General features: G+C 35.3%; 2 protein-coding genes across 2 annotated transcripts in view; both read left to right on the top strand.

The window, feature by feature from the left end:
* Window positions 1-2,669: 2,669 nt before the first annotated feature.
* On the top strand, window positions 2,670-15,413 carry LOC140156793 (lanC-like protein 3). Its single transcript, XM_072179773.1, is given in 8 exon segments — window positions 2,670-2,870; window positions 6,938-7,088; window positions 7,732-7,987; window positions 8,373-8,499; window positions 9,125-9,248; window positions 11,165-11,380; window positions 12,755-12,817; window positions 12,820-15,413. Coding segments are annotated over 7 exon segments (1,230 nt in total). The 5' UTR covers window positions 2,670-2,870; window positions 6,938-6,943; the 3' UTR covers window positions 13,119-15,413.
* Window positions 15,414-20,525: 5,112 nt separating this feature from the next.
* Window positions 20,526-23,187, top strand: part of LOC140156791 (aminopeptidase N-like) — a 33,239-nt gene continuing 30,577 nt past the window's right edge. Inside the window, exon 1 of the mRNA XM_072179770.1 lies at window positions 20,526-20,709. Within this exon, the coding sequence (XP_072035871.1) occupies window positions 20,650-20,709 (60 nt within the window). The 5' untranslated portion in view covers window positions 20,526-20,649. The remainder of the gene's footprint in view (window positions 20,710-23,187) is intronic.

The following is a 23,187-nucleotide window of genomic DNA, read 5'->3' as shown; positions in this document are numbered from 1 at the left end:
CATTCACGAAGACTGTAAGAAAAATTGTCGGGAATCAAATTGAAATGAGTATTCGAAGCCCGTCATCCAAAACAAACTGGAAAATGATTGGTTGGTACCCGACACTCTTCCTGACGTAAAAAGGAACCGATTTGCCGCATGGTGGCGCAGGGAATCAACTAAACTTAGGAGAACATTTTCGACCTATCAAAAATTGTTTCCCCTCCCTTTTTTTGGATCTGAGACTAGTAGGGTAAGTGGGACACGCCCGGGGACTTACCACCCCATTGCAAATATAGGCCTATATGTAGGCTAAGCTGTATGATTTCACTGCTCAACATTGGAGTTTATTTGGTATTTGAGCTGCATGCGGGAGATGCTTGAGACCAACACTACCTTGATGTGGCGGTCAACTTTGAGGAATTATACTTATTTATTACCAAATATTTAAAAGTCTTTGCTGAGAATTAGGAGAAAATGAGAGATACTATAGAACGCTTTTTACAAGCCTGATAGTGATAGCAGAAAATCATGATGCAATTTAGCCAATTACGGCCTATTACAAATTAAAATTACAAAGCAAAGGAAGGCAAAACTTTCGGTTTATAATCTTACCTTAGGACTGCAACTATAACAAATGACATTAATAAAGTTGATCAAAAACGCGGTTTTATTAAATGAATTATCGGATTAAACATATGAAAAACAGATATTTTCTGTAAAAAGCACACATACCTAGACTCACACGAACGCCCCCTGTCACAAGCAATGCTGATCCATACCGTTTTCTAAATACATGATCTTGGAGATTGAAGGCAGCATATACATAAGTTAATGGGGGTGTTTCATTTTGCCCCTTGGTCCACTTTGCCCCGTCTCCCCTACGTCCTTATTGTAAGCAATTAATGCATCTTGACGTGGAAATAAGTCGGATGTATAGGTCTATACTTAATGCAAAATACAAAAATTGTGCATAGATTTGAACTTATGAACCAATTAATACGACTTAAACCAACAAGTGTTCACCTGGTCGAAGTCACCAATCTATGGAAAAGGGACAATATGAAGGCTATTCTGAACATGTCTCGGTTTTGTTGGGCAAAATATACCATACCCAGTAAAACTGTGGTATCTGCAAGCATTAGATATTAAATGAATTATTTGAACAGAAATAAAGGTATTTAATCATTTTTTTTGAAATAAATCTGTAATGATTTCTACATAGATGTGGGCAACCTTTTTAATCAAAATTAAGCTTTCTTTTCAGACCGTTTCCGACATACCAAATCTGTATTTACTTTAACCAACACATCTTACATTTTAATTAAATAACTTTTATTTTGTAGCCAAAATTTAAAACCATGAAAAATAAAAATGTTCCAAAAAACATTGCCTAACACGTGTTCTAGATGATGATTCAGTGCGCAAAACGGCTATACTAATTGACCGCGAGCTTAAATGGCTAATAGGCAAAGCTATATAACATATAAGAAATGCTAAAATGACGAAGCTGATCAAAATTTAAAACGGCACTTATATAGCAGAGATTATCAGGAATGAAAGAAAAAAAACAGAAACAAAAATGCAAAAACATGGCTGGTATTAAAAAAAACAATGACGATTCAGTACTCAAGAAATGATCTTTTGTCTATAAACCCGTCGTAATTACTATCTTCAGTGTGTGTTGTAATTATATAGAAACAATGTTTTTAATAGATTCCGCTGGAGGTATTAATTATTTTCTTCGTAGGCTCTAAATGCTATCTTCAGCAAAAAAAACAAAAAACAAAAAAAACATGAAAAATAATAATGTTCCAAAAAACCTTGCCTATCCTATCACGCGTTCTAGATGATGATTCAGTAGGCAAAACGGCTATACTAATTGACCGCACGCTTAGGAAAAAAAACAATAGGCCGAATACAAAGCTATAAAGAAATGCTAAAATGGTGAAGATGACCAAAATTTAAAAGGACACTTATATTGCAGAGATTATCAGGAACATGAAGGAAAAAAGAACAAACAAAAATGCGAAACATGGCTGAAATTTAAAAAAAACACAATGCGGATGATTCAGTGCGCAAAAAATTATCTTTTGTCTATAAACCCGCCGTTATTGCTATCTTCAGTAGATAGTCAAAACAATAATAATAATAAAAATATCATTAAACATAAAGAAAAAACATATAAACGAAAAGATGTTTTCAGTAGGTCCGCTGGGGATTATGTAGGCCTACGATTTTCTTCAAATTTTAAATTATACTCAAAATGCTAAAATAATGCTAGTAATAATGATCGGGAAGGGTTTCTGTCCATTTTGAGCTGAAATTACAAGGTAAAGTGAAAGAAACCCTGCTGGTTATTTTGGCCGTTTAACACGCAGTTCTATAGGAGGATATAATGTCATAATTCTTTGGATTATGACATTATGTCGAACTAAGCTTTGCTCTATTGACCTACAAACACAACAAATTTGGCTGATTCCATTTAGGTGCAAGTTGGGACATGTGTAAACATTACAATTATATTATACCAAAAAAAATCAGGTCTGAAAAAAATTTAACCAATTTCATATTATAAGATCGTACATTATGGCTTTAAATTAGACAAAAAACTGTGCATTATGGCTTTAAAGCCGGTTTAAGGACGTACCTGGGGATAATTCCCAGGTCAGCATGTCAGGGCCGTGTTGTTTTGGGTGACGGGCTGTCCGCACGAATGAGGAAGCGAGATCAGGAAATTATCTTTCGCCAGTGCCTCTCCAAATTGCTAATTTTGACCTCAAATTGTTTCCATGGTCATTGATTCAATGTGTATGGGAAACTACTCATTTCAGAAGACGTTTTTATAGAATAAAACTGTGCATTACGATCCCCGTAGTGCACTGTCAACGGTAAGCTTATAATATGTGTAGTACTAAAACTACTAGTAGGTACTACATCATACATGTAGCTAGTCATTTAATAGCTCGTTGACGTAGCGGTTCCGTTGTCCACTGGCCTACTACACCTAAACGTAGATTGCCTGACGATCGGAGTGTTATCGTCAGAGCACCTGAAATCTGAAAATAGTTCATTATTTTGCAAATTAATACTAAACCAGAAAGAAAATTTGTTCTGCAAAATTTTTAACCTTCAAAAACTATAGAAAGCCTTGAGAACTATTAGATGACTCCATCTAAATATTTTAGCATTCAAAATATACAGGTTTTTGACCCTTCCAATTATTTGGGATACCATGTAGACTAGAAGAGAAATCAACCTGGCCAAAATGTTTTACCAGATGGACATCATTGTTAATGTTGTAAATAATTTAACTAGGACAGACCTAGTTTTGACAAATTGGTGCCAAAAATTTATTTCATAATGTTCTGCATGATTGTTATTTTTGTATAAATGAGTCAACCCCCCCCCATTTCCCCCATCATCAAATGTATACGGAGAGGTTACAAATTGGAGTGAAGAAGACTGGCATGGTATACCTCGGAATACATTTAGTTTATTTTAAAACTTGAAAAACAAAAAGCAAGATAATTATACTTTTATAAATTTATGTTTATGTGTGTTTGTGATATTATATTGCAACTGGCGATACCCAATTAGAATGAACAAAAGTGCATTAAGCATTGGTAAAAGGCCGCTGATAATGAAACCTTGAAAATAATGAATAATGAAATAGTTGCCTCATTATGAGCTGAAAAAATGGGACGCTAAACTCAACATCAAGTTTCAATAGCCTAACGTACATTATCGTTCTTACTTTTTCAAAAATCGGTAAGGAAGTCCTTATTATTTGTTACTATGTTATTTCTTTACAAAATTTCATTTCTGTGTAAATTTGCAATTGCAATGTGTTTGTCAACACATCATAAAATCGGGGAGGCCCCCCTTTATATTTTTGTTTATATTTCCCCAATGAATGCATGGCAAAGGCTAAAGGCTAAGCCCTACCCCCTAGCTTGAAAAAAGTTTTTGCAATTCTTTTGGTCGGGCTGACTAAGAGAACTACTGACAGTGAAACTGCCGCAGCCTGAGACAGAATGACAATTAAATTCTAGCTTTTCTGTAGAATAACCTTATATTTGGAACCAGCTCCCTAGTATTATCAGATCTACAAATTCTGTTGCTTCATTTAAGCAACAAGTTTTGGAGTTTTACCAGTCCAAATTTGCTCACACCTTTGATGCAACTTCTGTTTGCACTTGGACCTTTTTTTCTAATTGTCCAAATTGCAGGCAAATGTAACTTACCTGCATTTTCCCCCTCTAATCTATTTTTCCCTTCTCTTCTTTTTTGGTTTTGGTGGGGCAGTCTTAGAGGTGCCTGGCACCTGTTCGCTCCAGCCATTATTATTTATTCTTTCTTTAACCAGGGTAGCCCCTTCAGTAACTGGTACTGATCTCCAAGGGGGCCCTGAGTGACAATTTACAGCACACAATATAATAAAAGAAGTTGATAACAATTAAAAGCAATGCATGGAAGCAAAAGTTACTTAAATACAGTATTTACATTGTACATCAGGTCAAGTAATAATTACATTATACAGAATAGATAACATTGTACAAGTTTTACAATCAAATAGTGAGTAAAAGACAAAAAATTATATAAATTTGTGGAATTCAATAAATCAAATAATTAAGTCAAATCACAATTTTGAAATACAGTTTTTAAAAGTATGAACGGTCATAGAATCAAAGTTTCCACGGATGTCTTGGGGGAGTCTATTCCAAGCATAACATGATCTGTAGTGAAAAGTTCTCTTACCAGGATTTATGTTCCATTTTGGAATGACAAGAGAATTGAAAGTTTGGCTTCTAGTACCATGAGTATGAAGAGATTGCATATAAGAAAATTGAGAAAATAAATATGATGGTGCATTATGGGTAAGACACTTGAACACAATAATCAAAAGTTGTTTCTCCCATCTTGTATGAAGTTTATCCCAGTTAAGAGAATCCATCATGTCTTTAATAGGTGTTCTTATATCCGCTGATAAAAGAATACGAGCAAGTCTATTATGATGTACTTGAAGTGAAGTTGAAAGAGAGTTTATGCAATTTGTCCAAACAGGACTACAATAGTCAAAGTGTGGCATGACAAGGGCATTGGCAAGCATTTTAAGGGTATCATTTGGGAGATAATATTTGAGTCTCTGAATAATGCCAATACGTTTTGAGATATTAGAAGAGAGATGGTTTACATGTTCATGCCAAGATAATAATTGATCAAATACAACACCAAGATACTTAAATTTATCAACTCTTTCAATATTATTACCATTGTATGAAACATCAATGTCATCAAATGTATTCAGCATATAAGTAGTACCAAAAATCATGAGTTTTGTTTTCTTGATATTCAAGGTGAGATTATTTTCATTCAACCAAGATGCAACATTTGACAAATTTTCATTTAATTCTGCTTGAAGAGTTGCTGCATCATTAGAACTACAAATAAGAGTTGTGTCATCTGCATACATTATAGTTTTACAGTTTACAGAGTTTGGAAGTGAATTTACAAAAATGATAAATAATAAAGGCCCCAAGATTGTACCTTGCGGAATACCAATATTCACATCTTTAAAGTTAGACATAATAGAGGAAATGTTAACAGCTTGAGACCTATTACTGAGATAAGAAATAAACCATTTTAGACATGAGCCAGAAATACCACATTGCTTTAATTTGTTAATTAAAAGACTATGGTTGATGGTATCAAAAGCCTTCTTGAGATCCAGGAAAATTGCACCAGTTAATTTTCTATCATTCATGTTTTTAAGAATGTAGTCAGAGGTATCAAGAAGGGTTGTAGTGGTTGAGTGGTTACTCCTAAAACCAGATTGAGATGGGTGAAGAATACCTTGTTTAGATAAATAAGAATACAATTGGTCATGAACAGCACGTTCCAGAATCTTAGAAATTATACATAATACAGAGATAGGTCTATAGTTACTTACATCTGATTTGTCACCATCTTTATAAATAGGTGTGACTTTTGCAAGTTTCAAATCAGAAGGAAATATAGAAGTGTACAATGAAAGATTACATATATAGGCAAGAGAGTCACAAATAATTGGTGCAGAAAGTTTCAAGAGTTTCACATTGAAATTATCAAGACCAGAGGACTTCTTATTTGAAAAATTACAAATTTCTGGTCAAATACAAAAGAAGGAGTAATAAAACCAAAATTAAAATTACTAGATACATCATCATCATTACATTCATCATTAGTAACATTTTACATGAATCATCGTCACTATTATTTACATTGTCAAATTTTTGAGCCAGAGTAATTCCAATTGATGTAAAGAATGAGTTGAATTCATTAGCAATATCTTTATTACATGTTGTAAACCCATCATCTGTTTGAATAGATCTGACACTTGCATTATTTCTTGGAATTAGTTTCTTTATTGTTTTCCATAATTTAGTATTATTATTTACATTTTCTTCAATGGCATCAGTACAATATTTCTTTTTTAAGTATCTATTTAAGTTATTTGCTTTGTTTCTTAAAGACTTAGCCATCTTCCAATCTTCTGGATCATTAGTTTTATGTGCTTTTGAAAAGAAGTAGTCTCTATCTTTAGTCAGTTTAATATAATCCCCATTAATCCACTCAGGAAGATGACCTTTAATTCTTTTCTCTTTAAGTGGGGCATGTTTGTCACAAACATCATTAAATGTCTTCTTCCAAACATCCCAAGCATTATTTACATCATTATAATTCATTATATCATTCCAGTTTATGTTCTTCATGTCGTCAATAAAATCATCAGCATTAAATTTTTTGAATGAACGAGTCCACTGGACTTTTTAAACAAATGTTCCTTTCATAATATTGTGTAATTTTTGATGTAACTTATGTGCAATATTATATATTTTTTGTAATTCTGTGCCAGTATTAAAGTGTAATGAATAAAATAAATAAATAAAAATAATTATTCTCTCCTATATTACAGGCAGCCATGAGGCATTTTGTAAACAAATTGAAAGACTTTGCATCAGGACAAAGTTTAGATATTCCCAGCTCTGCATTGCAAGAAAGAGTGAAAACCATTGTTGCTCAGATAACAGAAAACATTGCTGCTGATCAGAAGAACTGTGATGGAGGTATGTTGAGTTTATGGTATGGTTTGACATTTGTGGGCAAGTTCAACTGATGATATTTCTGGGTTTGGAGATAGTACAAGTATAGGTCTAACACACGAGTGAAATAACTTCAAGCATATTACATGGCATCCTCCCGAAATTTCAACAGTTCTATAGGCCTACCTGGAATACTCCTGAATAGTATTTTTTGTTATATGGTGTGAGTCTTTGTTATGGATTTGTCATGTAAATGAATCTTTGTGAAATTGTTGTCAGGTGTGTGTACATCAGAGGTTTATTAATAACCAAATGTTTCCGACATGTAACATTCTTAAATGTGATTTACCGACAGTTTTTCCCTTATACCGGTACACAATAAATACCGGCTCTCAACCAATCACACACGCCCTTAGATAACACATATTTCTGCATGTAGTATAAAGTTCAGTTTATTGTTTTTTTTATAATCTAAAAGTTCAGATAAAAAGCAAAACTGTGTTGAGTCAAAAATCAATGTGTATATATGTATTGGGAGTGAGTTAATTACCATACAAGCAAATTGCACCATTCCACGATATATTCGTTAGATTTACGCAGAAATCTTAAGCCAAGACAGCTTACATTTTTGTTTGCTTGAAAAATCTTTCATTCAATTTCATTTCAGGCTTGTATGTTGGCTTAGCAGGGATCTCCTATGCACTTTGGTACATCAGTCAGTGCAGTCATTTCCAAGAAAGAAAAGATGATTTACTTCGACAAGCCAAGGCCTATTTGGACGTCGCTGATACATACGAAGCACATCACCAGAACAAGATGATGAAACAGTCCTTCTTGCTGGGTACTGCTGGTGTATGCACTGTAGGAGCATTAGTTAATTGGAGCATTGGAGATGCAGCAAAAGCTCAAAGTTATGTAAAAAGGTAAGCAGGCCTGTAACCAGGATTTATTTGGGGGCTGATTTTGAAAAAGTGGACTGGGGCAGGATTTGAAAAAGGATTTTTAAAATTTGGATTTTTTTTTTGACCAAAAAGGCATAAAAAACCTCTGTTTGTTTCACACACTACACTCGCAAATGGGACTCTTTGTGTGAAAACAGGGGACTTTTGGAACCATTGATTGTAAAGCTCTGTGAAATGGAGCCCAAGTATACCAAATGTTGGGAAGAAGGCAACATGTCAAAGGAAGATATTAAGCAAAAATATTAAATATTATTAATTGAAAAGAATGAAATTATCATCTTTGAGTTAAGTTGTAATTGCCAATCATCTCATTTATAGATCATCAATATATATTTATTTCTCACAGCTATTCCGAGTTTGCTGCGCGGTGTCGGCCAGTAGCTTTCTTATCAGGTGGATCAGATGAATTATTTGTAGGCAGAGCTGGCTACCTGGCTGGTGCACTGATGTTGGCAAAAAGAATGGGTACAGAGGTATGATAAACTATTCAATTTGGCTAAACTGTAGAGGAGGGAGAGAGACAGAGAGGTAAAGGAGGTAGGGAGAAAGTGAGACAGAACAAGAGGGAGGCAGTGGTGTAAAATCAAAAGGGAAGAGGAGGGGAAAGTCTCCTGCCACAGGTCCAAAGGGGGTTGAATACCAATCCTCCATTGAAGCAGTAAAAATGTTCAACTCATTTGGGCTAGAGTTCCAATCTGAGCTTCTTGTCTATCCCACTGGTTAACCCTATGAGAACTACCTGCCGATTGGCCAAAATGATTATTGTGTCCAATTTTGAACCAATCAAGGAGGATATTATTAAGATCATCTGCAAATGCAAGTTTGACCATAAATAGTTTAAAGCCTAGTCATAATTGGCAATTGAAATGAGCATTTCAAGTTGTCAACCAATCAGAAATGCTGTTAGATGACCAGTAGTGTCCAGGGAGTTAAACCACTGAAAAGAGGAAGTGAGACTGGGAAAGAGACACACACAGACAGACACATTATACAAAGACTTAAAGACATGAAAACAAGAGGTGCTAGTGAAGTTTCTATCAATGTAATGAAGTTTCCATCAAGTAATGATGAACCTTACTCATTCTTTGCTGTTAATAGGTACTGAACCCTGAAGAAATTACTCGTCTCTGTGCTTCCATGGTTGAGTCTGGTCGACAATATGCCAGGAGAAAGAATTCACCCGCACCACTCATGTATGCCTACTATGGGGCAGAATATCTTGGTAAGCTACAAACATCAAAATAGTCATCTTCCAAAATGCAAATGAAGAATCACAAGTAATCAAAGTAGAAAGTTCCTACCTTGACTTCCATACCATTTTAATAAGAAGACTTATTTTTCTGTACAAAATTGCAATACTTAAGTTACAGGTTATACTTACATGTTGTAGACATTATAATTAAAGACAAAGATAAAAAGACTAGTTTGCGTCTGACGTCACCATAGGCGTAGATCCGGGGGGATGGGGGATTTATCCTCAATATTTTGCCAGGGGGATGGTCCATACAATCATCCCCCCCCCCCCAATGTTGACACCTGATAATGGGTTTCTGACCAAATTAACCTCATATTCGCCCCTTTTAGCCCCCAAAGTGCAAATTTTCGCGCGCTTCCCGCGCATTTTTTATACTTTTTCACCATATTTCATCAGTTTAGCTTCAAAATACCAAAATTTTTCACGCTCTTCGCGCGCAATTGTACCATAAACATATTCTGTCGCCTAAAGGTGTTGCATTGACTATAATTCAAGAATTTTTTCCAACTCCATCCCCCCATGTCAAAAAGAAATCTACGCCACTGGACGTCACTGTCAATCAAATTCTCTACGATCCTTGATTGGCTAATAGCATATAAGGAAGGTTGATTCGATCTGCCTGGTGCCGATCGGAAAAAGGAATAGCATTGAATGGCTAAAATTACATTACTCTTACAAGGCAAAAAGCAACTTTTCTAGGCATTGTGGACATGGTGCTTTCGGTTAAGAAAGTTTCCTACTATTAAAACCTAACTTTTGAGATGGTTTGTATGTTTGATGGTGCAAAATTAACAATAAAGGCGCCGGTTTTACCGCCGTGTTCAGCAACTCATATCATCACGACACTTGTAAACAAACCGTGCTCGGAGTTTGATTGACAGATGACGTCAGACGCAAACTAGTCTTTTTATCTTTGTCTATCATTATAACATCTTCATAGCGTGACCAGGATTTACTTTAATGCACAAATCACACATATTTATGCATTCACACACTTTCCGTACCCCTTTATCAAAGGGGTACGGAAATCAAATGCAAAGTGCAAAGTTTAACATGTACAAAATCTTGAAAACATATGTGTTCAAATTTTCAATGATAAACATGTTATTTTCATTTGGTAGTGATAGACGACAAAAAAAATGATGAAAATGAACCATTTGATTATGGTAGGTAGTGGGGGTACGAGTCAGTAGTAATAAATATTGTATTAACTAAAAAAAGGAGAAGAAATTTTTCATAGCATCTGATAAAAGAATATTTGGGTCACCAATTCAGTGAAATTGAGACACACATTGTTAAAATTTAAAAAAATTACTGTCTGGGCAATTTGTTATACCCCTTCAAAGGAAAAATTCACAATTGAAAGGATTAAATGGAAATATACCTCTTCAGCAAAATGCTTAAAGAAAACATCTGCTTGTGATATGTGTGATTATTCACACAATGACAGAAATGGCTGTAGACTAGGCAGTCATAGGCGTAGATCGGGGGGATAAATCCCACCAATATTTTGCCAGGGGGAATGATCCATACAATCATCACCCCCCCCATGTTGACGGCTGTATGTGGGTTTCTGACAAAATTAACATCATATTTGTCCATTTTAGCCACCAAAGTGCACATTTTTATGCACTTCGTGCGAATTTATTCCACTTTTGCAACATATTTCATCAGTTTAGCTTCAAAAATGTTCACACGTATTTGTTCCATAGACTTATTCTGTCGCCATATAGTGGTGGATTCACTATACTTCAACAAATATTTTCCAACCCCATCCCCCAATGTCAAAAAGAAATCTACGCCACTGTAGACGGTGGTAGATGAATAATTATTATAATTAGAGAGGGTTATAATTTAGTATCATGTTTGTTTTCTATCAACAGGTGCTGGCCATGGCCTTGCTGGAATCCTTCAAATCTTGCTCTCCTTCCCTGATTTTGTGAAATCAGATGCATCAATAGAGGGTGATATTCGAGCATCTGTTGACTTTATGGTGAAATGCATGCAGTATCAAGGCAATGTAGCACCTACAGTAGGGGAGTGTTACTCATCCAGACCAGAGGAACATGAACTGGTGCATTGGTGCCATGGTGCCCCTGGTAAGTGTACAGCACTATACAACCGTATAGAGTCACAAATATATATGTGTTATAACAAGCTAAGGTAATGTAGACCTATTCAGGCACCTACTGTAGCTATGTAGAAGAATGTTACTCTTCCAGAACATGAACTGGTGCATTGGTGTCCCTGGTAAGTGTACAGTAAGACTGAGACACAACCTACAATAACATATTCACAAATACTTGTGTTATAAAAATGTAATGTAGCAGCTACTGTAGCTATGTAGAAGAGTGCTACTCTTTCAGACCATACAACAACTGTATAAACTCACAGCAGCTGAAGGGAGTATCCCATTATGCTTTGCGGTACCATTATAGAACTGATTGTGCCATAGAAAATGTACACAAAATCCCACACTTCAACTTTCAATTACTCTCTTAAATCAGGGAAGCTTAGACTTTTGTTTGAAAAAATATCACCCATAGAGTATTGTGAATCTATCAATAGCTCTCAATATCTAAGCGGCTCTTGTTTATATTTTGTATACATTTGCTATGGAGCAAGCAGATATACTGCAATGCATGATGGGATACTCCTTTCAGCTGCTGTGGTATGAACTGGTGCATTGGGCTGTTCCATTTGAAAACCACCACCCCTTGAAGATTTTATTAATATCTTCCACAGGGGAGTATGTGTTTCAACCAAAATTGGTCAGGTTAATCATTTTGAAACACATACTCCCCCTGTATTATGATTTTACTTATATCTTCCACAACTGGAATAAGTATTTCAAATAGAGGTTACCCAATTGTCTATTCTATTCAAAACTCATACTCCCTCTGTGGAAGACTCTTGCTAAATCTTCCACAGGGGTAGTGTTGATTTTAAATGGAATAGCCCATTGTGCCATGGTGTCCCTAGTAAGTATACAATGGCACATCAGATAAAAAAATGTGTGCCGGATTTCCACATGGAGGGTGGTGGTGAAAGGTACCCGTTCCTCAAACTGATACCCCCATCTGCAGTCACAGTAGATGGACAATGAATGATGTAAACAAATTTCCTGACTGGACTGGGTGCAAATCCCTTGTTCGACTGCTGGACCAAACTGGGGCTGTATACCATTTGGCATTTTCACTATCCGTGGAGTTTTATTCACCTTGCAGTGGACCTGTTTTATAAAAGGTCCAATGCAATAAGAAACTTACAAGTTTGTACATCCAACACCTTCAACTGCAGTCATGCTTTATAATACTTTTTATGCTGTTTTCAATCTAGTAACGTGTACTTCTCGTTTGCGTCTGCTACTACATGTGTCCTGTCCTGGTACATGCACCCACCCATATACAAATAAACTCAGTAAGAAAATTGTGTTAATTTACAGATCATCTTTCTTCCATTTACTTCATTAGGAGTTGTTTATGTGTTTGCTAAAGCTTACCAAATCTGGAAGGATCAGAGCTATCTGGATGCCTGCCATGCTTGGCAGAACTGGTCTGGAACAAAGGTCTCTTGAAGAAAGGTCCAGGCATCTGTCATGGCATAGCTGGGAGTGGCTATGTCTTCCTGCTTCTCTTCCGCCTCACAAAAGACCCCAAATATCTTCACAGAGCTATACAGTTTGCAGAATTCATGGAGTCAGAAGAGTTTAAGCAGGGAGCTACAACACCGGATCGTCCATATAGTTTGTTTGAAGGCCTGGCAGGGACTGTATGCTTTTTGGTTGATTTATTGCAGCCTGATCAGGCTGAATTTCCATTATTTGATGTATTTTAAGTCGGGGTTAATTAAAAGATGCAATTATAATACAGTGGTGGCACTAGGGGGCAAGGGAGGGGTATTTCCCAAATATTTGTCTTGCTCCCCCCCTCCAGTAAAAACACAAAATTACGAAAATGGCCACTTTTTGCAGCAATTTTCACACAGCAAAATTGGTTGATTGTGCCCCCTCCCATGAAATTCTCTTTGTTCCCCCCCCCCCCCATGCCCCCGAAAACAATTCCTGGTGCCACCACTGATTATATATATGGTGCATATGAAGAGATTAGATGCAAAAACCAATATACAGGTACTCGTTTTCAATTTGATATATAGGCAAATACAACTGAAATATAAAGAAATTTATTAGAACAAATGTGTCACTTTTGATCATTTTTACCTTTGATGTTGGGTGTCAATTTAAAGCTAGCATTGTTGGGCAGATGTTGGTCACAAGTTGACTGATCTCAAAAATTTTGAAAATGGTGTTTCTTGGCTTTGCATCTGAACTGTTCATATAAATCTCATCCACATGGCATTGTGTTTATGGATTATACACAGACATCTTAGAAAAGACTGAATAGTTTAGATCATATGATATAACATGAAATAAAGCCGTAATAATGTCAGAAATATTGTGACAGCCATCAATAATTACTGGCGTCTGTTCTGTGTCCAGATTGATTTGATGTTATAAGAATACATCAAACAATTGCTCAAATATTAAACTTTATGACCCTGATAAGAAACAACTTTTTTATATTATCTCTTATGTACATGAAGTCAGCAAACTTAAAAAGTACAGAATTGTAAAGCAAATTGTCTGCGTTTTGAGCAACTCTGATGATTGCATTTATTTTTGCATGAGTAAACAGATTTTTTTGTGTTTCTTGAAGAGAATTTGCATCATTAACTAATAAAATATTTCTGCTAAGTCATATCCATAAGCCTTTTTGAAGTATGGCAGGCCCAAAAGAAGAGGGCGTACTGTCTTTCATTTGGGTAATCTTATGTCAGCTGAAAAAGCATACAAAAGATTACCCAAATCAAAGTATGACCTCTCCTTTTGTGCCTGCCATACTTCAAAAAGACTTATGGTATCTCAGATTTTTTACTTGCTCACAATTCATAGATACAGTGTGAAGAGAATATTGTGATTCTATTTAGAAGCTCTAAGAAATTCAAATAATGCACTTTTAACTTGCACTCTGAAATACCCCCCTACACGCTTGAAACTGCAAGCAAGACACAGATCTGTGAGTGCAAATTTTGAAGTCCTTGATTGAAACTGCAAGCAAGACACAGATCTGTGAGTCCCAAGTTTTGAAGGCCTGGATGGATTCCTTCATAAATGCCCTTAGCATTTTACAAATTATTTACTTGTATTAAAAATGTCAAGGAGCTACCAAAATGGTTAAAAGAGTCACCTTATTGTTACTCCTTGTCCTGACTCCTTGCCTAACAAAAGGTCAATGCTGGCAAGACCTGATCCTTCAAGAGTCTTTCAAATATGTGTTTTGCAGAGATTTTATACTTTTATCAATATCTCTTTATATCTCAAAATGCCAATTTCTAATAGGAGGAGATTGAGCACTCCATTAGAAGTGCAACAACATTGTTCTTTGAAAGGAATTGAATTCCAAGAGTTATGAAGGTGTGCTATGTTGCAATCATCCATATGTTTTTGGCAGAAGTATTAAAGAACAAAGAACTTAAAAAGGGAATTTTGCAATCCACAGCATCATCCCCCACTTTTCTTTTTAAAAAAAGTTGAGATTTTTATACCACTGGAAAGCTCTGGCTACATAAAACTTATGTACAAAATATTTCTTGCAGATTAATTTGTTTAGCAAAAATATCGTGAAATTTGAATCATGTTCTGGTACATTAGAAGCAAATTCCAACACATTGTCTATGGACCAGTGAAAATGCACATAATCATGCATAACTCACAAACACGAAATCAGAATCAACTGAGATTTTGGAAATAAGCTTTTTTCGTGGATATCTACTGTAAATTTTCATAAAAAGAGGATGCTGGGATCACAAAATACTCATTTAAATAAGAAAATATTGGTTCCATTGAACATTATGTGTAATGCAGTATTGGACTGTTTTACACCTTTGTTTTGTTGGAAGTAAAGCCCATAGCTTGCCACAGTAGATAAAACCAATAATATTAGATCAGCTAAAGCTGAAAAGAAAGTACATTGTTTGAATTATAAATGTTTTTCATAAGAATGTAACCTTCTATATGTTTGCATTCATATGTGTTGCATGATGTATGGAATAAATATATTGAATTACTTTGAATTATTGAATTATTTTGATTACTTTGGATTATCTATGTAAATTGGAAATTCAGTGATTTGCTCATGTTAGTGTCATAGATGTGCTGACATAGCCTGCTAATGGTTAAGCCAAAAGCCATATGAGGCAATCCATGTCAACTCCAGGGATGTGCACCGCAGCACCTCTTCAATTTTTTACTTTTTCTGTGTGGTGCTAGATATTGGTGAGAAAGTAAAATCCTGAAAATTTGAGCTTCATATTCCATTTTGTTTTGACGTGGTAGCAAGTTAACTTGTAAGCCCTTTACTTAAAAAGATATACGGCCCTCAAAATGCAACTTCATCCATACAGGACCAACTTCGGGGGGTCAGAACTCCAAAAGTAAAAATCATTTTACTGTCCATATTTTGGTCAGTCAAAGCCCTTTGGTGGGACATTACTCTTATCCCATATTGAGCCTATTAGAATACTATTAGCTGAGATATTACCCATGCAAAACCCCAATTGTACATTTTTTGTACATTTTGACACCCCCCCCCCCCTGAAAACCAATGTCAGACATTATGCCCCACCATCAACTTCAGGTATGTTGGACAACATTTCTGAGAGATATTGGCTTGGGGTCTCGATGGCTTTAACACATTAGTTAGGTTTACCTACTCCATAGAGTTGTACATTAAGAGTCATTACAGCCTTTGCATCGGGGCCTGAGATTGGAATTCCAGTTTCCTTTCTCACGAAGTAAGGGCTAAGAGTAAAATTGTACAATTGTGTTTGGGAGTGGCCTTCTCTCTTTTCTCTTTTTCCTAGCTATTTTCTTCCATTTCTTGCTTTGTTTATCAAAGCTATCTAGGCCAACATGCATATATTAGCCTACACTGGCTATCCAGGCTTGTGCATTTGTATGAGCTTGGAACGGTCCATGGTTTTCCATGGATTAGCATGTGTTCCTCACGGACCAACCTGGGTAAACAAACAAACAACTCTATGGAGTAGACAAACCTAACTAATGTGTTAAAGCCATCGAGACCCCAAGTCCATATTGTGGTTGTTGTTTTTTCGCTATCTACTCAAGATAGTATTTATTTATAAAATACAAAGAAATTGAAAGAGATTGAGAATATTTTGCTATCTACTGATGATAGCATTTGGAACCTAATAAAATAATCCAAAAGAAAACAGTAAAAAATCATAGATTTATCATGAGACAAGTTAGAACTTCATTTGACATCTTTTTAACATTTCATGTTTGTTTATTTGTGTGCTATCTACTCAAGATAGCATTTATGGCACGATTGCAAAAATCATCATAACCCCGTTGCGACATGCATTATCGTCTGTGAACTCACTCGCGCATAGATCACTTACGGCCTGCATCATTTTCTCGGAAGGTGCAAACAGCTATAATTCGCGTGTTCAGAAAGTATTTTTCGCTATCTTCTAATAATAGCATTGCAGAACTAATAAAACAATACAGAGAATATTTCACAAATTTATTAGGAAAGTTAATTTTGATGTGTTTTTTTGTTGTTGTTGTTTTTGTTTGTTTCTTTTTTGTTTCTTTTTTGTTTATATATTTTGTTTTGTTTGTTTTTTGGTGTTTTGTTTGTTCGTTTGTTTTCTTTTTAGCTATCTACCCAAGATATAATTTATTTATAAAATACAACGAAATTGAAAAAGTTATTTTGTTATCTACTGATGATTGCATTTTAAACCTAATAAAGTAATACAAACAAAAATAGAAAAAAATCATAGATTTAGCATGAGACGAGTTAGAAAGTTTATTTCTTATCTTATTAATATTTCATGTTTGTTTCTTTTCGCTATCTTCTGAAGATAATATTGCGGGCCTAATAAAACAATAGAGCAAATAATATTTCATACATTTCTTAGGAAAGTTTATTTTGATGTTTTTGATTTGTTTCATTTTTTGTTTGTTTGTTTTTGTTGTTTTTTCGCTATCTTCTCAAGATAGTATTTATTTATAAAATACAAAGAAATTGAAAAAGATTAAGAATATTTTGTTATCTACTGATAATAAAATTTTGAACCTTAGGGACCGATCGTTATTTACGGCAGGGGGGAATGGGTGTTTTGGCAAAAATATCGACAAAAAATTTCGCGTTCCCCCCTCGCGTCCGCTCAAAATTTTCGCGTTCCCCCTTGTTTTCCCAATGTTCTCCATTTAAAATTTAACAATCCCCCTCTTGGTTCAACTAAAATTTCAGGTTCCCCCCCTCAAGACCACAAAAAAATTTCGTGTTCCCCCCTAAATTTACCCATTCCCCCCCTGCCATAAATAACGATCGCTCCCTAATATAAAATAATACAAACAAAAAAGGAAAACCAATCATAGATTTAGCATCATTTTCTCGGAGCGCGCAAACAGATTGAGAATATTTTGTTATCAACTGATGATAGCATTTTGAACCTTATAAAATAATACAAAAAAAAAAGAAAAACAATCATTTAGTATGAGACGAATTAGAAAGGTCATTTATTATCTTATTAATATTTCACGTTTCTTTGTTTCTTATCTACTCAAGAAAGCATTTATGGCACGATTGCAAAAATCATCATAAGCCCGTTGCGACATGCGTCATCTTTTGTGAACCGCTTGCGAATAGCTCTGTATACGGCCTGCATCATTTTCTCGGAGCGAGGAAACAGCAATACGCGTCTTCGGAAAGTATTTTGGCATGGTTTTTCGCTATCTTCTAAAGATTGCATTGCGGGCCTAATAAACCAATATAGGAAATGTTTCATACATTTCTTAGGAAAGTTTATTTTGATGTTTTTTGTTTGTTTCTTTTTTGCTTTTGTTTGTTTTTGTTGTTGTTTTTTAGCTATCTACCCAAGATAGAATTTATTTATAAAATACAACGAAATTGAAAAAGTTATTTTGTTATCTACTGATGATTGCATTTTAAACCTAATAAAGTAATACAAACAAAAATAGTAAAAAATCATAGATTTAGCATGAGACGAGTTAGAAAGTTTATTTCTTATCTTATTAATATTTCATGTTTGTTTGTTTGTTTCTTTTCGCTATCTTCTGAAGATAATATTGCGGGCCTAATAAAACAATAGAGCAAATAATATTTCATACATTTCTTAGGAAAGTTTATTTTGATGTTTTTGATTTGTTTCATTTTTTGTTTGTTTGTTTTTGTTGTTTTTTCGCTATCTTCTCAAGATAGTATTTATTTATAAAATACAAAGAAATTGAAAAAGATTAAGAATATTTTGTTATCTGCTGATAATAGAATTTTGAACCTTATATAAAATAATACAAACAAAAAAGGAAAACCAATCATAGATTTAGCATCATTTTCTCGGAGCGCGCAAACAGATTGAGAATATTTTGTTATCAACTGATGATAGCATTTTGAACCTTATAAAATAATACAAAAAAAAAAGAAAAACAATCATTTAGTATGAGACGAATTAGAAAGGTCATTTATTATCTTATTAATATTTCATGTTTCTTTGTTTTTTATCTACTCAAGAAAGCATTTATGGCACGATTGCAAAAATCATCATAAGCCCGTTGCGACATGCGTCATCTTTTGTGAACCGCTTGGGAATAGCTCTCTTACGGCCTGCATCATTTTCTCGGAGCGAGGAAACAGCAATACGCGTCTTCGGAAAGTATTTTGGCATGGTTTTTCGCTATTTTCTAAAGATTGCATTGCGGGCCTAATAAACCAATATAGAAAATATTTCATACATTTCTTAGGAAAGTTTATTTTGATGTTTTTTGTTTGTTTCTTTTTTGCTTTTGTTTGTTTTTGTTGTTGTTTTTTTGCTATCTACTCAAGATAGTATTTATTTATTAAATACAAAGAAATTGAAAAGGGTTGTGAATATTTTGTTATCTACTGATGATAGCATTTTGAACCTAATAAAATAATGCAATCAAAAAAGAAAACAAATTATAGATTTAGCATGAGACGAGTTAGAAAGGTCATTTATTATTTTATTAATATTTCATGTTTGTGTGTTTCTTATCTACTCAAGAAAGCATTGATGGCACGATTGCAAATTAATCATCATATAAGCCCGTTGCGACATGCGTCATCTTCTGTGAACCCGCTTGCGCATAGCTCACTTACGGCCTGCATCATTTTCTCGGAGCACGCAAACAGCATCTAGCAATACGCGTGTTTGGAAATAATTTCGGCATGTTTTTTTACTATCTTCTAAAGATAGCATTCCGGACCTAATAAACCAATACAGAAAATGTTTCATATATTTCTTAGGAAAGTTTATTTTGATGTTTTTTGTTTGTTTCTTTTTGGTTTTTGTTTGTTTGTTTTTGTTGTTGTTTTTTCGCTATCTACTCAAGATAGTATTTATCTATAAAATACAAAGAAATTGAAAAAGATTGAGAATATTTTGTTATCTACTGATGATAGCATTTTAAACCAAATAAAATAATACAAAAAAAGAAAAAAAATCATAGATTTAGCATGAGACGAGTTAGAAATGTCATTAATTATCTTGTTAATATTTCATGTTTCTTTGTTTCTTATCTACTCAAGAAAGCATTTATGGCACGATTGCAAAAATCATCATAAGGCCGTTGCGACATGCGTCATCTTTTGTGAACCGCTTGCGAATAGCTCTCTTACGGCCTGCATCATTTTCTCGGAGCGAGGAAGCAGCAATACGCGTCTTCGGAAAGTATTTTGGCATGGTTTTTCGCTAATAATATAGTACATAAACAATATAATAAATCTAAAAATACACACAATGATAATAAAATTAATGATTAATATAATTCAGAGGCAATGATGCTTGTCTTGAATTTATGCGATGACCGAGTTTCAAGGTTCACACAAAATGAAGGTATAGTAAATTATTTCATAAGTTTCCAGCTCTTACAAAATAACAATAAATGTTCAGGAGGGTAATATTAATTTCGAAATCCACTTCCTTCGGAGGATATAACAAGACGAACAGACCAACCATAGAAATAGACTATTTTCATGGACCAACTTAAAAGGGAATGGAAACAAACAAAGGCACTTATTGGAGCGTGTTAACCAGTGTTAACTGCAGCCTTGAAAGTAGACAAGTGGAACAAGATACAACATTTCCAGGTAGCTCATTCCACAACTTGGGTCTTAGGTGGAACAAACTTCTATGACAGCGTGTGAGGTGTCTGAAAGGTGGATAGAGAACACGGGAATGGTTACATCTTGATTTGGAACGTGAGGGGAGCAGATGAAAGGCCGGCAAGAATTTTGAAAACATGGCACACCGTGAAGGAGTCCCGAATGGCGTGATGGGCATCAAGAGATCGAGAGTGAAGGTTAGTTTGGAAGGGGAACGAAGTTGTCTGTATATTAAGGGGGACTTTAGTATGATATCATGCATGATATTTCTGTCTGTACATTGTATTGGGACTGAAGTATGATATCATGGTTTCTGTCTGTACAATGCGTATGGGGAGTAGCTTAAATAGCCTAATAACAGTTTTTCAACATGGACTTAGAAGAGTTAACAGGATTTTTTTCAATGATTTACAAAATAGTGTTCATGTATGACATACGCTATAGTGCACCCACCCCTACGCATAAACATCCCCACCACACCCCTACGCGAGTGCATACACCCCCACCCACCGACGCACAAACATTCATAGCACATTTTAACGTGTCAAACGTCAAAAGAGCATTATACGCATTCAAGTAATGCGAACGCCGTACGCGTATAAAAGTGTGCTTATGTACAACATGCGTAGTACGAATGACCGTAGGGGAAGGTGGGGCATAACGGACCCCCGGGGCAAAACGGACCCAACGGAAAAATAGGCCTTGGCAATACTGCCGTCTATGCAAATTATATTGAGGAACACAAGTATGGCCACACAGATTTACAACAAAATTTGATCTGAAACAATCTACTGACATCCGAGCAAGATCGAGTCAAAAAATTACAACCTGTCTGACGTAAGATATGTAGATGTTTCATGCGCGGAAATTTTACTTCATTAATATCGGATTCCCAAATAATTGTGTATATTGTAAACACTAAGGTACTAGCTTTGAGCTGTATGAACTGCATGGCCTATATGCTACAATATATTATGCATGCAACCTATTCCTAAAAAATCAGGTATGGGGCAAAACGGAACCCCTAGTGTGGGGCATAACGGAACAGGGTTCCGTTTTGCCCCAGGCGTTGCCCCACAGATGGGTTCCGTTTTGCCCCAATTGGACATAATACGTATTCACTCAAGGAAATGAAGCGTTATCTAGGGGCCTACTCGAGCATGGTAAACACTTCGCTGAAACATAGGCATATTAAACTAGGCCTACAGATAGAATTAATGATTAAAAGTTAACTTACTCCACAGAGATGGGTAGGCCTACTTAATATTTCTTTCTAATCAAATATTGGTCATACATATTATAGGCCTACTAGGCTAGGTCTATAAGAAGTTAACCACTCACTCCACAGAGATGGTAGGCCCACTTAATATTGTAACTGAATATAGGCCTACATATAACTAGGCCTAGGGCCTACCGATGGAACTACTGATAAAAGTTTACACCCAGGGTGCCGTTTTGCCCCATAGGGGGGTTCCGTTTTGCCCCGATAGTGGGGCAAAACGGATTTATTTTTTTGAAAATATTTCTTCATTTTTATAAAAAATTGTAAGATTCAAGTTATATTGGTTAATGGTATTAAGGTAAATACAAACTTCAACTGAACATATACTTTTTATAGTCATATTACTTATGGTGACGTCACAGAGCATCCTCGAAGTTAAGTGTTCCGTTATGCCCCACCTTCCCCTATATCACGACGGTCCCTGGCACTGTGGGTCCCTGGTTTAGTACATAATTTGCATCTATTAGGCTATATTAATGGTCTTCTTTTAATATATTTGTAGGGATTATGCAGATTTGATTTTGGTTACGTAGAAAGTATCCTTTCAAAGAGCTTCCAAGAGCAAATGAACTGGAAATTGATTCATTGTTAAAGTTTTAATTTTGTCCTCGAGAGATAATTATGATTCGCTATGCATTTGTGTGTTAAACATAGGCCTACTACCATTAGCCATTACAAATATATTAAACACGCAAGCAGGACAGGCGAATATTTTAATGTAGCATTAATGTTTTACATAATTCCTTCTGCAACCCCCACTCCCCCAAATTAATGTTGAAGCAAGCACTCGACTTTAAAAAGCCTATTTACATGTTCATTAAACATGTTAAAAGAAGCGGTTCCCACATTATGCAGACTGGCAGATTGGATTGTTGCAGGTTTGTGAAATTTGGTGAGAACGATCCCCAAAGCGAGACAAAAAAATGTTAAGTTCATTTCGAGGCCATCCGGGGTCAAATTGCTATAGATTACCAAAATACTGAGAGTTACGAAAGACCCTTGATTTTGATAATTTTAGCTCTAAAAGACCTCTTAATTGCTCATTCTTCATTTCTGGGTTTTTCGGGCAAAACAGAAAGCCAAGAAAGACTCTTGATTTTGACTGTTCGGAGCTCCAAAAGACCCCTTTACCAGTACGACGTCAGCTACCAGAGACACCACCTCAAAGTTCCGGGGGATCATACTCACCAAAAATATATGATGTGCCCCTCCCCCCCCCCCTCGAGCCAGAGTAGGGTGGAGTTTGAAGTTTAGGGAGATAAAGAAAGAACATTATATTATAAGATAATATTATACAAGGACATTGGTGAATGGGAAAGTATTTAAGGGATTTACATCTTGCTCATCTGTCCTTACACCCGGGCTTACACCGGCTGACCCCGCTATTCAATAA

This window comes from Amphiura filiformis, chromosome 7, assembly GCF_039555335.1.
Source record: "Amphiura filiformis chromosome 7, Afil_fr2py, whole genome shotgun sequence".
Classification (NCBI taxonomy): Eukaryota; Metazoa; Echinodermata; class Ophiuroidea; order Amphilepidida; family Amphiuridae; genus Amphiura; species Amphiura filiformis.
Note: the sequence above shows the minus strand (reverse complement) of the source record. Positions and strands in the feature narration are given on the sequence as shown.